At 43.9% G+C, this 20000-nt stretch overlaps 2 protein-coding genes across 4 annotated transcripts in view; one reads left to right on the forward strand and one right to left on the reverse strand.

Annotated features, from left to right (window-relative positions):
• LOC135104087 (metabotropic glycine receptor-like) overlaps positions 1–7409 on the forward strand; it is a 136838-nt gene extending 129429 nt beyond the window's left edge. Inside the window, exons 11-13 of one of the 3 annotated variants that reach the window (XM_064011017.1) lie at positions 2374–2499; positions 4173–4196; positions 5144–7409. In XM_064011017.1, the coding sequence (XP_063867087.1) occupies positions 2374–2499; positions 4173–4196; positions 5144–5320 (327 nt within the window). In that variant the 3' untranslated portion in view covers positions 5321–7409. Of the gene's footprint in view, positions 1–2373; positions 2500–4104; positions 4197–5143 lie in introns of those variants that run through there. The other 2 variants (XM_064011018.1, XM_064011019.1) reach the window with 2 other exon arrangements.
• An 8525-nt stretch (positions 7410–15934) lies between these two features.
• LOC135104088 (NPC intracellular cholesterol transporter 2-like) overlaps positions 15935–20000 on the reverse strand; it is a 4463-nt gene continuing 397 nt past the window's right edge. Inside the window, exons 2-4 of the mRNA XM_064011020.1 lie at positions 18350–18454; positions 17569–17741; positions 15935–16333 (exon numbers count right to left, since the gene is read on the reverse strand). Coding sequence (XP_063867090.1) covers positions 16250–16333; positions 17569–17741; positions 18350–18454 — 362 coding nt within the window. The 3' untranslated portion in view covers positions 15935–16249. The remainder of the gene's footprint in view (positions 16334–17568; positions 17742–18349; positions 18455–20000) is intronic.

Raw genomic sequence — 20000 nt, forward strand, 5'->3', positions numbered from 1 at the left:
CAAGTCTTTCAGAATGTTCTAGCAGACACTTTTAGAAGTTTCTGGAACATTTCCAGAATATTCTAGAACTTTCTAGAATACAGTAGAAATATGTAGAAGTATCAAGAATTTTCTAGAATCTACAAGAATTTTCTAGAATGATCCAGCATATTCTAAAGTAGGTTCAAAAATATTTTAGAAAGATTGAGAATATTCTGGAACACATTCTAGAAAGACTAAGAATATTCTAGAGTACTGCTTGACAATATAAAAGTAGAGGCTTGCAAACCACCAGTCAGTTCTGCTTTGGCTGCCTGAGAGGACACATCACAAGAGGTGAACTGGCATCAAGAGGCTGCAGTCATTCTTCAGATGCATTCTGCTACATATGTGGTCAATTCATCAAGACAAGAACAAAGTTCTCTGTGAAAGTATCTGGAAAAATGGTGAAATTTAGGTATTTTGGGGCAAAAAATAATTCTAAAAACCACAAAAGCAAAGTTTGACAGGAATAATGGACATTTTCTATTGTTTTGCAATGAAAAGAGTTGGAAAATAATACTTGCTTGTCGAAGACAAAAATCGTGTTACATAGTGATATAAGGCGCCGGATTATCCAAGTCATAGTGGTTACGGTAGGGAGTTGTGCATGTGCCGCGCGTTTCATTATAAGGCAGGGGCGAATGCGTAGGACAACCAGCGAGTGAGTGACAACATCAGTCAGTGGCACCATCACCGTGTCCCGCGTCCTCACCTGCCTGAATTACTGCGACAGAGTTGGTGACACGTATAACAGTTAGTTTATGTTATTTGTTGACAATATCACAGGAATACAAGATACGTAATCCAGATATGATATAAACTTTGTCCGTTTCGAGTCTCCATAACCTTTATCTTTTCAAACTTCCACTAAACATTCAACACAGAGAGATGAATGTTTTACCGACAGAAGAGCTCAAAGATATATAAATAAATAGATAAATAGATAAACAAATAAAATAAAAAAGAGCGTTTTAGTAATAATAATAATAGAGTAAATAAATAAATAAAATAAATGAATGAATGAAATGAAAAAAAAAACAAGCTCATTACCGATAAAACATTTAATAAAAAAAGACAAATACGAGAGTAAAACTTTTAATATCTAACAATAACACACACACACACACACACACACACACACACACACACACACACACACACGGACACAAGGAGGGGGGCAGTGTTTATGTAGGAGGAGGAGGAGGAAGGTAACAAGTGTAACGGTCTAATTATGCTCTAATGAAGGTTTGCTTGTGTGAGAGCGTATGGCCAAGTTAGTTAATTAATTGTGATCTGCGTCTGTGCCTCTCTCTCTCTCTCTCTCTCTCTCTCTCTCTCTCTCTCTCTCTCTCTCTCTCTCTCTCTCTCTCTCTCTCTCTCTCTCTCTCTCTCTCATATCCCTCCCCTCCTTCTCCTCTTTACTGTTTCCTTTGCTTCTCTTGTCTCTCCTTTCATATTCCCCTCTCCCTTAAAGTGCCTCTCTCTCTCTCTCTCTCTCTCTCTCTCTCTCTCTCTCTCTCTCTCTCTCTCTCTCTCTCTCTCTCTCTCTCTCTCTCTCTCTCTCTCTCTCTCTCTCTCTCTCTCTCTCTCTCTCACTTTACTTCCCCTTTACATCTCCCCTCAATTTCTCCCCTCCCTCCCTTCCTCCCTCCCCTCCCTTCCCCTTTCACCCATCACGCCTCTCATCCGTTCCCTTGCTCTCACTGGTATAATCACGACCATTATTGCTACCACGCTCTCTCTCTCTCTCTCTCTCTCTCTCTCTCTCTCTCTCTCTCTCTCTCTCTCTCTCTCTCTCTCTCCTGACCTTCGTTTCTGCAATATAATTTGAATCACTATTCCCACGCTGTGTCGTTTCCTCCTCTCCCTCTCTCCCTCTCTCTCCCTCTCTCCCTCTGTCCTTTCCTTCATTTCTGCTACACGGTTATGACCACTGTTACCTCTCCCTGCCCCTCTCACCCTCCCTCCTCTCCCTCCCTCCATAACCTACATCACATTCTCTCCCTCCCTCCCTCTTGCCCAGCGGTGTGTGACCTATTTTGTAGCTTTTTATGTCACTTTGTTAGTCAGGGAGAAAGGGAGGAAGGAAGGAAAATTGGAAGGAAGGTAGGTAGGTGGTCAGTTAGTCAGGCAGGCAGACAGACAGGCAGAGAGGCAGGGAGTTAATCAGTCAGTTGGTCAGTCAGTCAGTCAGCCAGTCAGCCAGGCAGTTAGTCAATCAATCAGTCAGTTATGCAATTAATCAAACAATCAGTCGATCACTCACTCACTCACTCACTCTCTCTTACACACTCACCCAGCCCATCACTCAACCAACCACTCACTAAACCCTCCCCCCCACCACTCCTGCAGGCGGAGCTGAAGCGGGTGTACACGCAGCTGGAGGTGTTGCGAACCAAGACGATGAGGAAGGACAACCCCCACATCTCCAAGCGGCGGGGCGGCAGGAAGGCCACACACCGCCGCTTTTCCATGCAGGTTGGTGCCTCTCGCTCCTGTGTGTGCTTCCGTGTCCCTCTCTCCCTCTGCTCACCACGTGTCTTGCCTGCCGCGTGTCTCCTGTGCCTCCCTACACTTTGGATTTACACTTTTGTCACCTTTATCACGTGTCTTGCCTGCCGCGTGTCTCCTGTGCCTCCCTACACTCTGAATTCATACACCTGTCATTTTTACCGCGTGTTTTTGTTTGGTTAGCGTGATGCGTGTCTCCTTACACTCTGGGTTTAAACTCTTGTTGCTCTTACTTCTTGTTTTGATTACGTGGTGTGATGCGTGCCTTCCTACACGCTGAATATTTTTGTTTTGTTTTGTTTTGTTTTGTTTTGTTCAGGAAAGGTTGAAGTTTAGGACACGAAAGGAATGATAAAGAGGAGGAAGAAGTACAGTAGGAGGGAAAATGTATGGAGGTGTTAAATGCTCTTCACACCTGTATTCCCGTTCATTATTGTCTTTCATTTGTCGTCACAGGTACACAAGAAGTTTTTCAGACACCTCTCATAATTTTAGATATTCACTTTCGATATATCTTTTTTTTTTTTTGGGGGGGGAGACGAGCATCTTCATCAGGAGCAATATTTCAAGCTGCCTGCCTAATTGCATCCGATTGTAACCTCCCTTATTTTCTTGCGTTGTTATGATTCATTAAATATATGTATGTACAATCAAGGTCGAAAGCCGAATAACACACACACACACACACACACACACACACACACACACACACTACTCTATCACATCCTCTGTGTTTAACCTTCTCCTGTCAATTTTAAGTCTCGTGCTTTGAAATATACCAGTTACCGTTTTGAGAAGAGATTGTCAGTAGATCAGAGGACTTAAGACTAAGAGAAAACACGAGACACAGTGGAAGTGAGGGCAGGAGATCACACGACTTCTATCCGCTACTGTTCATATTTGCTTCTCTCGGCATGAACACAAACAAGTCTGGCCGGTATTGTAAAACTCTTTGCTCTCACATCGTTGTTTTTAGAGGCTATGGAGATGATTAGCCAGATTCTCACGGATGTTTTATTTCTATTGGTGATGCAGAATCCTTGTTAAACTATCTGTAGAATCATGAGAACACCCTTGAAATCCTCAGAAACTTCCACTAGAGTCTGTTGAAAGTAGTGGAGTGAAGGCGCTGGAATGTTTTAGGAATGCGGACCTATTACTTGTGTGTCAGTCTCCTTAGTCTTATCTTTCCCTTGCAGTGCTAATATTCCTACCCTCTCTCTCTTACTGGATGTGCATGGAAGTTTTTTTTTTATACTAATACAGCTAGATCGGTTATGATTAGTGGAAGAATACAAACAATCAGATGCTAATTAATCATTGCACGTCATTTCTAGACTTTCTGGATAATTTTCTTTTGAGTCGTAGAGTCTTTTTTTTCTATATGAAGTGTAAAAGTTTGTGCCAAAGGAAGAATACAAAAATCAGATGCTAATGAATCACTGCACGTCATTTCTAGACCTTTTGGATCACTTTTTTGAGTCCTAGAGTCTTTTTTCTATATGAAGTTTAAAGGTTTGTGCCACAGATCTGAGAGGCTGGCAGGTGCAAAGGTCACTCTTTTATCTGTAGCTGCTGATGTGAGAACCGTACCGCAGACCAGACACTCGCAGACTAACCACCGATGCCTTGCCTTGCAGAGTCGCAAAGGAAGTCGAGAGAAGGTACTTGAAGATCTTTTTCTTTAGCCCACACCCTCACCCTCACCCCGCCCTGGCACCAGTCACGCTGATATTCTTTAAGTCCCCCCTCACCCTTGTTTGATCCACCAGACACAGTCCAGGGTCACTCTGGCGCACACTGCCGCCTTGCCCTCACAAGGACCTGCCGTGGTGGACGCCTTGTGAGGGCACCGCGCTGTCCTCACCCAAGCAAACACTGTGGTGCTGTACTACCTTACTCTGCCTGTGTCCTCTCAGCTGATAGCGTGCATACTATGTGTTCTGAGCTCACTCTCTCCACACCATCGCATCAAGGCAAGCCAACATCTCGCACACACTCACTCACTACTAGGTGTTGCTGTGTCTTGCTGCTGCTGCTGCTGCTGCTGCTGCTGCTGCTGCTGCTGCCTCTTGTGTCGTGCTTGTTAACTAACACTTAAATCATCACTCATTTCACTTCACCTCCCATCAGCCTCTGCTTCCTGCCCCGCCCATCATTACTGTTTCTGTTTTGAGACAAGGAGGACATGTGGGTAATTTTCTTGGTGCTTGGTGTGGCCCTCTAAGTGTCATGCACAGGACTTACATTCGAGTAACTGTGGCGTGCGTTACGGCGCCCCGCTGTGGTAGTTGTCGCCACGCTGTTCTTGCTCCCTCTTCGCATGTCACATTATTTTAGGACGCGCCTTTCCCGCACACTCAGACTGCGAGGTACCCACGGAGTGTGCCGCGGCCACTGGACCGGCGGCACTCCCCGTGGGCGCCTGCAGGGGTCTGGGCGTGCTTGAAACCAGCGCAACCCTTGAGAGATACCCCTGAGAGTCCCGGGGCAGTGTAGGTGTTTATCATGACACATCCACCAGCCAGAGGTGACGCACAGCACCTCTCCCATCCCCCTCCTCTCTATCTCTCTCCCTTTCTTTCTCTCTGTTTTCCCTCCCCACCGCCAGTCGTTCCACCGGCACCACCAACGCGCCCTGCACCACACCCTGGACGAGGGGGACATGACCAAGACGCCTGAGGAGTCCGTCTGCTCCGTCGAGGGCCCCTCTGTCCTCTCCGTGTACGCCGACGGCCCCTCGGACATAGGCACGCCCTCCATCCTGCACCGCTCTTACAAGTTATGAGAGCGTTCCCCGCAGAGGTCGCCGTCGCCGCTGCCGCCACCCGAGTCGCCGCCGCCGCACCGCAGGGACGAGGACTGTGTGTAGCAGGTCCAGGTTCGCTTCTATACCGTGATCGTTCCCTTGTGTGTTGTTTGTGTGAGTCTTCATGGTGTGAGATGTGACGCTTCCCTGGCACACTTACTGACCCACAGCCTGGAGTGAGGGACTGCCCGAGTAGTGAATGAAAGGAAACTCAGTGAAGGGTTGTAGGATATTCACAAAAGCACGTGTAAAAAACACATGTAAAGATTGGCCTTTGTAAAAAAAAAACTAGCTTGACTAAGAATGTACGTACAAAATACAACAGAAAACGAGAACTGAGGAGAGCGTGGTGATGCAATAATAAGCAGAAAAACAAGCAGAACAGCACGTGGCGACCTGCTGACTCTGGACCACAAGCAGAAGCAGTAAGCAGAGGCAGTAGAGGGTGACTGCGTGTCTGCTCCACAAGTACTGCTACCTTAGGACTAACCATTACTACTTGTAGGTGTAGATTAAAGTATATCATTGTATATGAAAGCGACATATTATATATAAATATATACGGGATATTTTTCCAGGTAATCCACAGACTGATGTAGCACGATATTTATTATTATTATTATAGGAGTCTTTACCACCGCGCGCCTCACGTACCTCTCTCTCTCTCTCTCTCTCTCTCTCTCTCTCTCTCTCTCTCTCTCTCTCTCTCTCTCTCTCTCTCTCTCTCTCTCTCTCTCTCTAGTACCTTTAGTTCAGCTTCAGCTTCAGCACAACACACACACACACACACACACACACACACACACACACACACACACACACACACACACACACACACACACACACACACACACACACACATACTAACCTTCTCTATATATAAATTCCATCACAACTAACTCATTACTTACCTGCTGCCTTTTAACAATAATTTCGACCACCATTTATATACTAACTCACTCATTCACTCACCGCCACTCGTTCACTAACTCGTTCACTGTACACGTTTCGTCAAGCCGCCACCAGGTGCTGCCCGCCCCGCCACAGTCGCCTGCAGTGTTCTTGTCTAGTTGAGCGGGCCAGGGAGCGTTCACAGGCAGCACCGAGTCTTGGTCACGGGGAATGGATTAGGCGGTTATGAAACCCTTGTGCGCCGCAGCTCGACTACTTTTCAAAGGCTCTACTTGAAGTTACACGGGTTTTTTTTCAATGGTGTTTTATGTTTCCAGTGACAGATTAATAAGATTTCTACATTTTTAACAGGAGAAACGCACTTGAGAACCCTACTAATCTTTTCTGTGGCGTTTGAGAATAGTCGTGGTGAGAGAGTCAAGCGTTTCAAAACACGAGCTCACATGAGGGAGGCTGTGGTCTGTTCGCTGAGTCGTGTGTTGCAAGTTTCTCCCGTGGCGTGGCGATGATCAGGGCGTAAAGAACATAAGGGAAGCTGCAAAAGAAAAGAAAAAAAAAAAGCCAACACGTGTCAGATTTAAAATTTCAGGTTTGTTGCGTTACATAGGAGTAGCATAAGAAAAAAAAAATAATAGTAGAGAAAGAATTTAAAAAAAATAAATACTAGAAATATAGGGAGTTTACAGAGGAAATAGACGGTTAGTTCTCTCTCTCTCTCTCTCTCTCTCTCTCTCTCTCTCTCTCTCTCTCTCTCTCTCTCTCTCTCTCTCTCTCAAGGGGGATGGATGTAAGCAAAATTCTTAGGATCAACAACCAAGATAGAACAAGAAATAACGGGTTCAAGCTTGAAAAATTCAGGTTTAAGAAAGAGACAGGAAGAAATTGGTTCTCAAATGGAGTGGTAGATGAGTGGAACGGACTCGGTAATGATGCTGTTAATGCTAACTTTAAGAGAAGATTAGACGGGTTTATGGATGGGTATGATAGGTGGAAAATAGGTAGGTATATTTCATACAGGGACTGCCACGTGTAAGCCTGTCACTTCTTGCAGCTTTCCTTATTTCTTATGTTTTCTCTCTCTCTCTCTCTCTCTCTCTCTCTCTCTCTCTCTCTCTCTCTCTCTCTCTCTCTCTCTCTCTCTCTCTCTCTCTCTCTCTCTCTCTCTCATCAAAAATCATATGCAAAAGTTTCCCATAAGTCTTTGGACAATAATGAAAGAAAACTAGATAATGAAAAGCCGTGACTCATATTTTTTTTTTTTTTCCATCTCTATTTGGATTTTTATTAAGTGTAGCAAGAATTATAATCAGGAAATCAGGAAACAGCGCCGCCTCTCTCCGTCGCCAATATTACGTTAGGGTTTTGACAAATCTAGTTATGGTGTGTCTGGTTAGGTTGGGTTATTAAGATTAGATTAGATTAGGTTATTAAGTTCGGTTAGATTAGGTTAAGTTAGTTTTGCCTTGGTTATGTTGTGCCGGGGTATGTCAGCTTAGTTTGGTCAGATTAGGCTAGGTTTTATTAAGTTCGGTTAGGTATATTATGTTAGGTTAAATTAGGTCAAGTTTGGTTAGGTGTAATTTGGTTCTGCTGTATCAGGCTATGTTGGTTAAGTTTCGCGGTTAGGATATGTTAGCTTAGGTTAGGTTTGCTTATATAATACTAGGTTGGCTTAGGTTTAGTATATTGAGTTTGGTTTGGTTACGTTAGGTCATGTTAAGTTTGCCTACATTATAAGTATGCTGGGTTAGGTTAGAATAAGTTCGGTTAGGCTAGCTTCGGTACAAGTTTGATTAGGTTTGGTTGAGTTGAGTCAGGCTCCCCGTCGGCGCCCCCAGCAGGAGGAACTTGTAACAGACTCAGCGGGACGGTCTGTGTGCTGCGTGTGTTTGTGTGTAACTTTCTGAGCCATGGCCCTTCCCCGTGTGTGTGTGTGTGTGTGTGTGTGTAGAAATGAACCACCACAAAGATCAAACTATTTTATCACGTATGGAAGATTCATTGCAATATACCTAACTTTCTCTCCTTTTCTTTTCTTTTTATGTGTGTGTGTGTGTGTGTGTGTGTGTGTGACATTATCCACACACACACACTATGTAGTCCATGTCAAAATCTAACATACGTAACTGTCCTGTGCTTTAAGTGTCGTGTGTGTGTGTGTGTGTGTGTGCAAGAGGGTACGAAAAACACATTTTAAAACAGTAACAACACACACACACACACACACACACACACACACACACACACACAAGAAAAAAAACAGCTCTTCCAAACACATACAAACTTACTGCTTTATTTTAAAACACGCAGTCACTTCCCACTCAACACGCGTATCAACGTAAACACAGACACTTCAAGCACTTCATCATCTCCAACAGTAATCATACGAGAATCTAATAAAAAAATAAATAAATAAATAAAAACAAGACAGTACCCTTAAGAAGAAACGGAAGAAAAAGAAATCATAATTAGACAGTACTAAAAAAAAGGAGAAAAAATATAAATACTTACTTCTATTTGCAAATCATGACAAAATAAAAAGAAAAAAAAAATGAAGCAGTGAATACATATATAAAAACAGTATATAATAATAATAATAATAATAATAATAATAATAATAATAATAATAATAATAATAATAATAATAAGGACGGGAGGGTATGCATATAACCCATTCATTTATATAATTATGAATGTGTAAAGATTGTACATATACGTAATACATATTTAGTGGGATGGGAGTTTTTCTAATAAAGAACTTCATGTAAAAGCGAAATATGGAGAATTATATGTGTGCACGTTTGTGTGTCCTTGTGTATTGTACAGTGTGTGTGTGTGTGTGTGTGCTGAGAGGCTAACTCGGTGAAAGGAGGGGCAAGGAGAAAGCAGGAGGAATGAACAAAAGGGAAGGAGGAGGACGATGAGGGAGGAAAAAAGACATAGGATGTAGAAAGGGAGGAAGGAAGAAGCTGGAAGGATGAGAAAGAGGAGGAAGGAGAACGAATATAAAGGAGGAGGGACGAGCAGAAGGGAAGGAAAAACAGGAAGGAAGAGGGAGTAAGGAGAAAACAGGAAGGAAGGAAGATATAGGAGGAAGGAGACGAGTAGGCAGGAGGGAGCAGGAGGAGAGGAGACGCGGGAGGAGGAGGAAGAGATGAAGGCTCTGAAATAATAGGATTCAGTTTTTATTTCGATCTTTCTTTCATTTCCATTCAAGCCGAACTAACTGATAACTTACAGGTGATATTAATGTAAGGCTTTTCTTTTCCTTTCATCCCACATTTTTTTTCTTTTTCTTTCCTTTCGGTTTGTTTGGTAAGTTCGTTCATATTGCTACTTTTTCTTTTCTTTCATTTTTTTTTTTTTTGTACGATCGTGTCCTTTTTTTTTTTTTTTTTCTCTTTCTCTTTCGTTCGTTTCGCGGTGATAGAGAAGGAAGAGAAGGAAAGGGAGGGGAGTCACATCACAGATAAACACTCACTAACTGCGTCATTCAAACAGGTAGGAACAGATAGGAAAACTTTCACTATTAAACGAAATTCATATTGAGATAGAATAATATACGTACCACACCTAACAGGGGAAGAGAAAAGAGAATAGAAGAAGAAAGAAGATAGAGCTTAACAACATATGGATGAAGGTTACAGTCAAGCCGTTACGTGTGCGAGGATGTTCGGTGGGAGCACAGAAAGGGAGAGAGCATAGTAGAGGAAGAAATTAAGAGGGCAAAGGGTAATAGAGGGAAGAAGAAGGCTGGCCGCTGGAGTTAAGCCTTTACGTATACGAGACATCTGGTGGTGGAAGTTTTAGGGACGCTTCTCAATTGTGTGCATGTGTGTGCGTGTGTATGCGTGCGTGTGTGTGTGTGTGTGTGTGTGTGTGTGTGTGTGTGTGTGTGTGTGTGTGTTGTAACAGCTTCATCGAGTCTCCCTGTTCATGCAAGTCCCCGTGTTGCGTGTATTCACCGCTGTTCTTCACCAAAACGTGGCGTAAAAAAAATATAAAAACACCTCAAACAAGCTCTCCATCATTCTGCCTACAAACAAAAAGCCAGAAGGAAGAATTTGTGTCGCATTTGTTCGAGGAGTGAAGGTGTGAGCCAGAGAGGAGGAAGATAAGGGAAAGCGAGACAGACAAAAGTTCCACAGCTTGGGATCGTCGTGTTAATTCCTCCTCCGTTTCATTCAGTGTCCACAGGTGTTGTCACAGTGTGCTAGGCTCAGCTCAACACCCCAGGCTGATGATGCTATGTACTACTGCTGCTGCTGCTTAGTGTGTTCCGTTTCCTCCCAACACTTCATTTGTTTCCTCAGCAAGACGTGTCATCATAATGTTCAAATGTACTGACCAAATATATATATATGACACCCTCTCCCTAACCTTTGATAGAGGACCAGCAGGAGTTCTTACTACATATGTGACTCGTGTGTGTGTCTGTATGTGCGTGCATGTCATGTGTGTGTCACTCGTGTTCTGTGTGTCCTAAGCATAATAAAAAGATCATGATTATTTTTAATGTGTAGCCACAGCAGTTAAGTGTTCCAGAGAATAACCAAATAATTTTAAATGTAACGCAGACTTTACTATTTTTTAACCTGAAACTTGACACCCGCTGTGGTTCTCTTGAGGCGCCGAGCGGGTGACAACACCATCACACCACGCCCCTCCACCTCCACACTACCCAACTCTCACCGCCCTCATGGCCTCCTGCGGTCCAGCAAACAATGCACACTTTACCAGACAAACAGTACAGTGTCACTGAGCCAAACACTTCACTGTCACTTCACGCCTCACTCCACTTGGTGTTGGTTATGTTGTCAGGCTTCGCAGCGCCACCCAGGAAGCACACGCACACTTGCTCATCGGTGTGTGCTGCTCCCAGTGTGCTGTCGGTACATTGATGGCACACTAATACATGAAATGACGCGCTGTCGTAGTACATTCGGTATACTAATGTAGTGGAAATTGTAGGCACGTGATGATTAACCGTAGATCAGGTCAGTACAAGACGAAAGGATTGATGGAGTGAAATATGTAGGTTGAAACATCTCAATAAAAAAAAAAGTGTTATATGGCCAATAAATAAAGTCAAATAAACATTATAAAGTGTAAGTTATAAGGTAAAAGGATGTATAATACTATGATTTGGTGTATAAAGGTCGTCATTTGTTCATAAACCGCTGACAAAACAATAAAACTGTTGGCTGAAAATTTTACTGTGGAAGGAACAGTATGTAGATGAAAGATTACCACACACTCCGTCGACTTATTTATCCATTTATTCACTGCATCTCCAGGATCTTTTGTGTATGTATGAAGTGCCTATGTTAGGCAGCCACGTGTGGCTGTGGCCTTGTTCCCTTGTTGTCAAGCCTGCCGGCCGCTTGATGGCCACACCCCGCCGCCAGCACTCCGCCGAGTGACATGCAGCACCATCGTCCCGGCGTCCCCAAGTCCAGGATCCAGCTTCGTTTTCAGCTTCTTATGTTGGTTTTAATCTAAAGATGGCGTTCGTTTTTATTCATTCATTTTTTTATTTATTTATTCTTACTATTATTTTATGTATACAAGTATGATCTTGTTCCATATGTTTACCTCATTTATATATATTTTTTCACTTTACTTTGTCTTTTTTCACATTTTTTGAGTCCGTCTTGATTTTCTCTCAGATTTATTCTCTATTTCATGTCTAATTCAGAAGCTAAGTCATTTTTTTTCATGTATGTTTGTTTTGCGTTCATATTTTGTTATATATGCAATTATTTTCATTATATTTCATGTGTTATCTTTTGTTTTGTTCGCTGGCGTGTCTAACTATACAACCAGCACTTGTACATTCCTTTCTGCTCTGCTCCTTATGCTAGTCTGTGCTTATTAGCCTTACGTTTTTTGTCAAGACTGAATGGTGAGAGCGGTCTTGCTAAGGAACGCTAATGGTATCCCTGAAACCTACCTTGCCTACTTTTCCCTTCCCTGCCCTGCTCTGGCCTGCTTTGATTCACTATGCCCTGCCCTGAGGAAGTGACCCGAGGGACGCACATCATCTGGCTTACGACGGAGAAGGGTAATGAGAGAGAGAGAGAGAGAGAGAGAGAGAGAGAGAGAGAGAGAGAGAGAGAGAGAGAGAGAGAGAGAGAGAGAGAGAGAGTGTGTATGTGTGTGTGCAAGTAAAACCTCCTTAACACGTCAACCTTTATTATCTCGTTCCAAAACCAACGTCACCCACATTCCTGAACCCAATGACGATGTAGTGAAGATCGTAAAACATCAGATGACGAAGAGCAAAAGCCTCAAGAATTTATAGCACAAACTACGATGTTGTATTCGTGGGCTCCTTTATGCCCTTTACTTACTGAGGACTGAGAGGGAAAGTGAAAGGACGACTGACTGACTGACTGACTGACTGGCTGACTGCTTGTGTTCTCTGTTCCTTGTACACTGTCTGCTGAGGGAAACTGACTGACTGCTTGTGCTAGAGACGAGTAGGCTGTTTGACTGACTGACTGACTGGTTGTGCGAGGGAAGAAGAGGCTGACTGACTGACTGACTGGTTGTGCGAAGGAAGAAGAGGCTGACTGACTGACTGACTGATTGGTTGTGCGAAGGAAGAAGAGGCTGACTGACTGACTGGTTGTGCTAGAGACGAGAAGGCTGACTGAATGACTGACTGGTTGTGCTAGAGACGAGGAGGCTGACTGACTGACTGACTGACTGACTGACCGTTTGTGCGAGGGAAGAAGAGGCTGACTGACTGACTGACTGACTGACTGGTTGTGCGAGGGATAATCTTTATTATTTTTATTATTATTTTGCAACTATCCTAGCGTGTGTATTAGGCCATCTTAACTTTTTTTCTATTCTTAGACATTTAGTTTTAGTTTAGTTTAGTTTTATTATCTTTTATACATTTTTTATCTTGTTTATATAATTATTCATGTAATATTCAACAAATACAATATACAATATGCAATATGCAAAACATATACAATATACAATACATGCTTTCTTCACACAGGCTTCATTCACTCGGGGTTCCTATTCCTATCACAAAACTATTGTCTTTTGTCAGGGCAGGGAAAGAGAAGTAACACACAGGCACACAGGAAGGGAGGCTACATAGGAGGCTTACTACGTATTATGTGTGTACATAAATGGGGAACACGTTCATGTAAAAAATCATGCAGCATACAATGCAGACACACTTTCGTACTTTTATTTACATATCGTATAAATGTATATACATCGTGCATAATTCATATAAGTGGCATAATATATACATGGAAATTACAGCTCTCTGATTAAATTGATCTCAGTCAGTCTATCGACCACATCTGGGTGTTCATGACCCAGAAGGGTGGTTTGCGTTAGCGGGAGGCCGCGGCCCCGACAGTAAGCTGCCAAGGGCCGCCTCTCCTTCCGGTAACACACACAGTGAAGCGACAAAGACGGTAAAGTTACAGGTGGTACATTGTGGTGGAAATGCATTGGCTATTTACGGGAGCATATGTATAGGGAGGGTGCAACACATTGAGGCGTGCGAGGACCTCCTCCCGCCGTGTAGGGCGATGGAGGCCCACTCGCCCAGGATGGGTTCGATGGAGTTTAGGTGGAGGTTGTCCCAGTGACTCTAATGATTTAACAACTGAGAGACATGACTGCAGATCCCGGCGGAGGTTCCACGCTCCCTCGAGCTCTGCAGCAGACTGAGCCAGCATGTCAGCCTGTTCATTCCCGCGTGTACTGGAATGTCTAGCCACCGAAGTCAGTGAGAAGGGTTTACGATATGAATTCAACTTCTTAATGATGTTGCCCTGGATTTCATTTTGTCAAGATTGAAAGAGCAGAGTGATCCCCGCCCCTCTCTCTCTCTCTCTCTCTCTCTCTCTCTCTCGGCGAATGTTGACATCGACCTTTTTTTTCACAAAATACCCCAGTTCTTTGTTTCAAATATTAAAATTTTATTTACCACTTAGTTATCGTATATTCGTGTACGATTCTCACCTCTGTATCGTACATTGTGCGGATAGCCAAATTATCGTACAAATACGATAATTATCGCATTTGTACGATATTTATCGTACGATTAACATCCCTAGATCATAAAGAAGCTACCTGACTGACTGGCTGTGCGAGGAACGGAGAGACTTTCTGACTGACTGACTGAGTGTGTGTGCAAGGAACGGAGAGACTTTCTGACTGACTGACTGAGTGTGCAAGGAACGGAGAGACTGGCTGACTGACTGAGTGTGCAAGGAACGGAGAAACTGGCTGACTGACTGAGTGTGCAAGGAACGGAGAGACTGGCTGACTGACTGAGTGTGCAAGGAACGGAGAGACTGGCTGACTGACTGAGTGTGCAAGGAACGGAGAGACTGGCTGACTGACTGAGTGTGCAAGGAACGGAGAGACTGACTGACTGACTGAGTGTGCAAGGAACGGAGAGACTGGCTGACTGACTGACTGAGTGTGCAAGGAACGGAGAGACTGGCTGACTGACTGAGTGTGCAAGGAACGGAGAGACTGGCTGACTGACTGAGTGTGCAAGGAACGGAGAGACTGGCTGACTGACTGAGTGTGCAAGGAACGGAGAGACTGGCTGACTGACTGAGTGTGCAAGGAACGGAGAGACTGGCTGACTGACTGAGTGTGCAAGGAACGGAGAGACTGGCTGACTGACTGAGTGTGCAAGGAACGGAGAGACTGGCTGACTGACTGACTGAGTGTGCAAGGAACGGAGAGACTGGCTGACTGACTGAGTGTGCAAGGAACGGAGAGACTGGCTGACTGACTGAGTGTGCAAGGAACGGAGAGACTGGCTGACTGACTGACTGAGTGTGCAAGGAACGGAGAGACTTTCTGACTGACTGACTGAGTGTGCAAGGAACGGAGAGACTGGCTGACTGACTGAGTGTGCAAGGAACGGAGAGACTGGCTGACTGACTGACTGAGTGTGCAAGGAACGGAGAGACTGGCTGACTGACTGACTGAGTGTGCAAGGAACGGAGAGACTTTCTGACTGACTGACTGAGTGTGCAAGGAACGGAGAGACTGGCTGACTGACTGACTGAGTGTGCAAGGAACGGAGAGACTGGCTGACTGACTGAGTGTGCAAGGAACGGAGAGACTGGCTGACTGACTGAGTGTGCAAGGAACGGAGAGACTGGCTGACTGACTGAGTGTGCAAGGAACGGAGAGACTGGCTGACTGACTGACTGAGTGTGCAAGGAACGGAGAGACTGGCTGACTGACTGACTGAGTGTGCAAGCAACGGAGAGACTGGCTGACTGACTGACTGAGTGTGCAAGGAACGGAGAGACTGGCTGACTGACTGACTGAGTGTGCAAGGAACGGAGAGACTGGCTGACTGACTGACTGAGTGTGCAAGCAACGGAGAGACTGGCTGACTGACTGAGTGTGCAAGCAACGGAGAGACTGGCTGACTGACTGAGTGAGTGTGGTGGGGACGAAGAGGGAAGGTATTTGTCCATCGCTCATTACTCTCTCTATATAAATCAGCGGACCCGTATTCTGAAAACACTGCCGCTGCTGCTGCTGCTGCTCTCTCTCTCTCTCTCTCTCTCTCTCTCTCTCTCTCTCTCTCTCTCTCTCTCTCTCTCTCTCTCTCTCTCTCTCTCTCTCTCTCATATTAACACTACTTCCAAAGGCCACAAAAATTATTAGTTGGTTTCTCATGTATTTTATTATTATTATTATTATTATTATTATTATTATTATTATTATTATTATTATTATTATTATCATTATCATCATCATTATTATCACCTACTGATGATGCATAAATCCCTGCTAAATTATCACTAGAATCATGAATACTCTTAGAAGTCACAGTAACTTCCAGAAGAGCGTGTTAAAAGTATGAACGAGGCGCCGGGGCTGTGTGAGGACTGAGAACAATGCTTGACAAGACGTGAGGACTGAGTAAGGGCCGGAGGTTCCATGGGAGGGGGAGGGAGTGGATGCACCTCTCTCGCTGCCTCAGACAATGGTGATGGGGAACAGTGCGCAGAAGTGGATCACGTCGTTCTCGTCCTTCAGCTCCCACTTCACCACCACGGAGATCTGGCGGGAACCAATGGGTTAATAGTGTTTGGCGGGAACAGTTTTGCCGCGTGTGTGTGGTGTGTGCGAGATGAGGTGAGGACATATTGGAATACTTTCACTTATTGGACAAAATTTATACTGAGAACGAATAATGTATGTCCGACGCTTGACAGGGGATGGGAAGAGAGAACAGCAGAGGAAGAAAGAGGGTAAAGCTTAACAGAGGACAGAGGCAGGTTGAGGTCGAGCCGTCACGTGTGTGTGAGGACTTCCGGTGGGAGCAGAGGAAGGGAGAGAGCATAGCAGAGGAAGAAATTAAGAAGGTAAAGTATAACAGGAAAGGCAAAGGCTGGCCACTGGAATTAAACCATTACATGATTGCCGTGTGTGTGTGGTAGGTGTGAGGTGCGGGGTGAGTGTGTGTTCTCCCTACTGTCTCTGGGTTTGGTGAGGGAAGTTAAGGAGTTTCGGTCTTGATTTTTGTTTGGCATGCTTTCACCCATTCGTAATCACCGCTCCTTGTCCTCCTTGTGCCATGCTCAGGGTTAGTGATCAGGAGAGGACAAAAAATAATGGATTCAAGTTTGGTAAAGTTAAATAAAAAAAAAAAGGGAGATAGCAAGGAATTGGTTCTCAGATGGAGTGGTAGATGAATGGAATAGACTCAGTAATCATAAGTTGTTAGTGCTGAGTCAATAGGAAGATTTCAGAAGAATATTAGACAAGTTTATGAATGAGGATGACAACTGGAAAAGGGTACGTACTATAGGTATATTTCGTAAAGAGGCTGCCACGTGTAAGCCTGATGATTTCTTGCAGCTTTCTTAAATTCCTTATATTTTTTATGTTCCTGTGTACTTACCAACCCCTTTGACAGGTGGCAGTAGTATGACGCTTGGTATTAAGGGTGTGACGCTTGCTGTTTCATTTGGATGACTGAAAGATTTTACTGAGCGAAATAAAACTACAGCAACTTATTAAAGGTGAACTCTTGCATCACTCTTTTTGCTGCCAGTGGTATCTTTTGAAACTATGCTTAAAACTTGAATCAAACGCTTGAGGAGACGCTATGACAGTCAAAGAATTATTTTTTTATGTACTTGCATCACATCTTAACTTTTTTTTCTTCTTTCTTTATTTATTTATTTCGAAAGAGCCCTGAATAGTTAGCAGAACAAGAGAAACCTGACGTAGACTAAACACACATACACAGCTTACAGTACAGTACAGTAAGTAAGCAGCAGGTTACTCACGGCCGGGTACTCCTCCAGCACGGGCATGAAGGCGCTGTACTTGTACTTGTGGCCAACCTGCAGGGGACAGACGTCATTCTCCAGTTGGGAGCAGCCTTCGGGACCCGGCCAGGGGAAGTCGACACCCGAGATGGTGGCTATGATGATAGTCTCCAGCTCTGAGGCGCCGGAAGCTGCATGGGGATGATGAGGCAGCATGAGGGAGAGTTAGAAAAGAGAAGAAAAGAAGTGCAGTTGTTAGGCACTGGTGTGTTTTTTATTTGAGGTGAGAAGTGATGGTGGCTATGATAATGTGTCCAGCTGTGAGGCGCCGGAAGCTGCATGGGGACGACGGGGCAGCATGAGGGAGGCTTAGAAGATAATGGAATGAGCGTAGAGGGTCTCTTTGGTGTGTACAGTGTCGGGCAGAAGTTGTGTAACCTTTTGCTGTATTCATCTCCTCTGTTTGTTGGGTGTTTTTCCTCTATCTTAAGTTTGTTGATATTGTTTTTTTATATATTTATATTCAATGTTATTTTTTTTTTTTTTGTATTATGGAGACCACGCAAGGGAAAAAAAAAAAGTTAAAACAACGTTCTCAAAAAATAAACCACTTCTCAAACAATAAACAAGAAAAGAAAAAAAAACTTACAACAGACATATTCTTCATTATAAAAACTCATATTAAGAGACACAGTGGAATTAAGAGCAGAACATTACCACCACTGGCCACCACTGTATTCACGTATCTTGCATGGAATCAGATCCCTTGTAACAACAGAAGCGCTCCCCAGATCCTTACTTGGCGTGAAGGTGATGTTGACGTCATAGTTGCTGGGGCGGTGCACGATGCAGGGCGGCACCTCGCAATACGACAGGGAGAACTCGTGAATCTCCGCCGTGGAACCTGTGAGGGAGGAACGTTGCCCCGTTACCAAGGAAAGAAGAGAATGGTTTCTTGACTCTAGTGATGATAATACAAAATACGTATTATCAGTCGGAAAAATCACTTATGGGAACCTGAGGAATCATCTCAGTGACCTTAAAAAAAACAGTCCTTATGAGAGAACAAAGCGTTTAAGGGTACGAAACCTTGGTAGTCGAGGGTGTTTTAATGAATCTATCGGTACTCTAGCATGGATTCTGCAACACTGATAGGGAAAACGTACATGAGAATCTGATATATGAGTATCATCTCAGTGGCCTCTGAAAACAGTCCTGGTGAGGGAGTGATTAAGAATACGAGATGATAGCTGTCAAAGGTGTTTCCATGAATCCAGCGATACCTTAGCATGGATTCTGCACAACTGATGGGGAAAACACTCATGAAGACCCATCTTGTCATTTCTGCTGGCCTTTGAGAATAGTCCTGATGAAAGTTTATTGCGATCAAAAAGAGCTTATAAGAATCAGGGACCGCTTTCTCAAACATGCCTTATGTCGCTTTAGTGGAAATTACAAAGGTTTTCAAGAATATTCTTAAGATTTCAGTAATATCAAGAATGCTGCATCACTGATGGAAAAAAAAAAAAAAACACCGATAAAAATCTGAATATTCATTTACATAGCCTATGAAAATGTGAAAGAACGAAGCGTCTTCGAACACGGGCCCAGATTTGCCGGCTTTCATTGTCACCAGCCGGCCCGAGTCCCTCTGCACTGCTCGACTCATAGATTCACAAAGCTTAGCAACCAAATTTCTTCGCTGCTCCTCCTGCTAAACCTGTACAGGCATTATAGACATCGACAGCGTATGAGTATTGACAGATTTGAACATTCCTCATATGAAAAGCTTACTAACAATAATTTCATAAATCCGCAGTAGTACAACTATTACGTGTGTTAAGGCCTGTCAGCAGCACCAGGAAGCATTGTTTGGAAATAATGTTTATAAATTGTTCCCAAACTGTTTCCAGACATTTTGCCAACTATTTGAAAACAAAGTCTGCAAACGGTTCGGAAACAGTTTTCATGTGTGGATGGATGAGTGGATAGATGCATGGATGAGTGAATAGATGGATAGATGGATGAGTGGATGAGTGGACAGAAGGATGAATAGAATGATGAATGAGGGGATAGATGCGTAGATGGATGGATGGATGAATGAGTGGCTAGAAGGATGACAGAAGGATGAATGAGTGGATGGATGCATGGATGAATGGATGAGTGGACAGAAGGATGAATGGATGGATGAATATAATGATGAATGAGGGGCTAGATGCATGGATAGATGAATGGATGGATGGATGAATGAGTGGCTAGAAAGGATGAATGAGTGGATTGGTGGATGGATGAGCGGACAGATAAATGGATGCATGGATGGATGGACGAGTGGATAAATGGATGGATAAATGGATGGATGGATGGATGGATGAATGTTTCCAAAATGTTTTAGAAATTGCAAATAACTTACAAGCAACGTGGAGAGGCTATTACGATGTTCTCCTTCCATT

This window comes from Scylla paramamosain, chromosome 10 (assembly GCF_035594125.1).
Source record: "Scylla paramamosain isolate STU-SP2022 chromosome 10, ASM3559412v1, whole genome shotgun sequence".
Classification (NCBI taxonomy): Eukaryota; Metazoa; Arthropoda; class Malacostraca; order Decapoda; family Portunidae; genus Scylla; species Scylla paramamosain.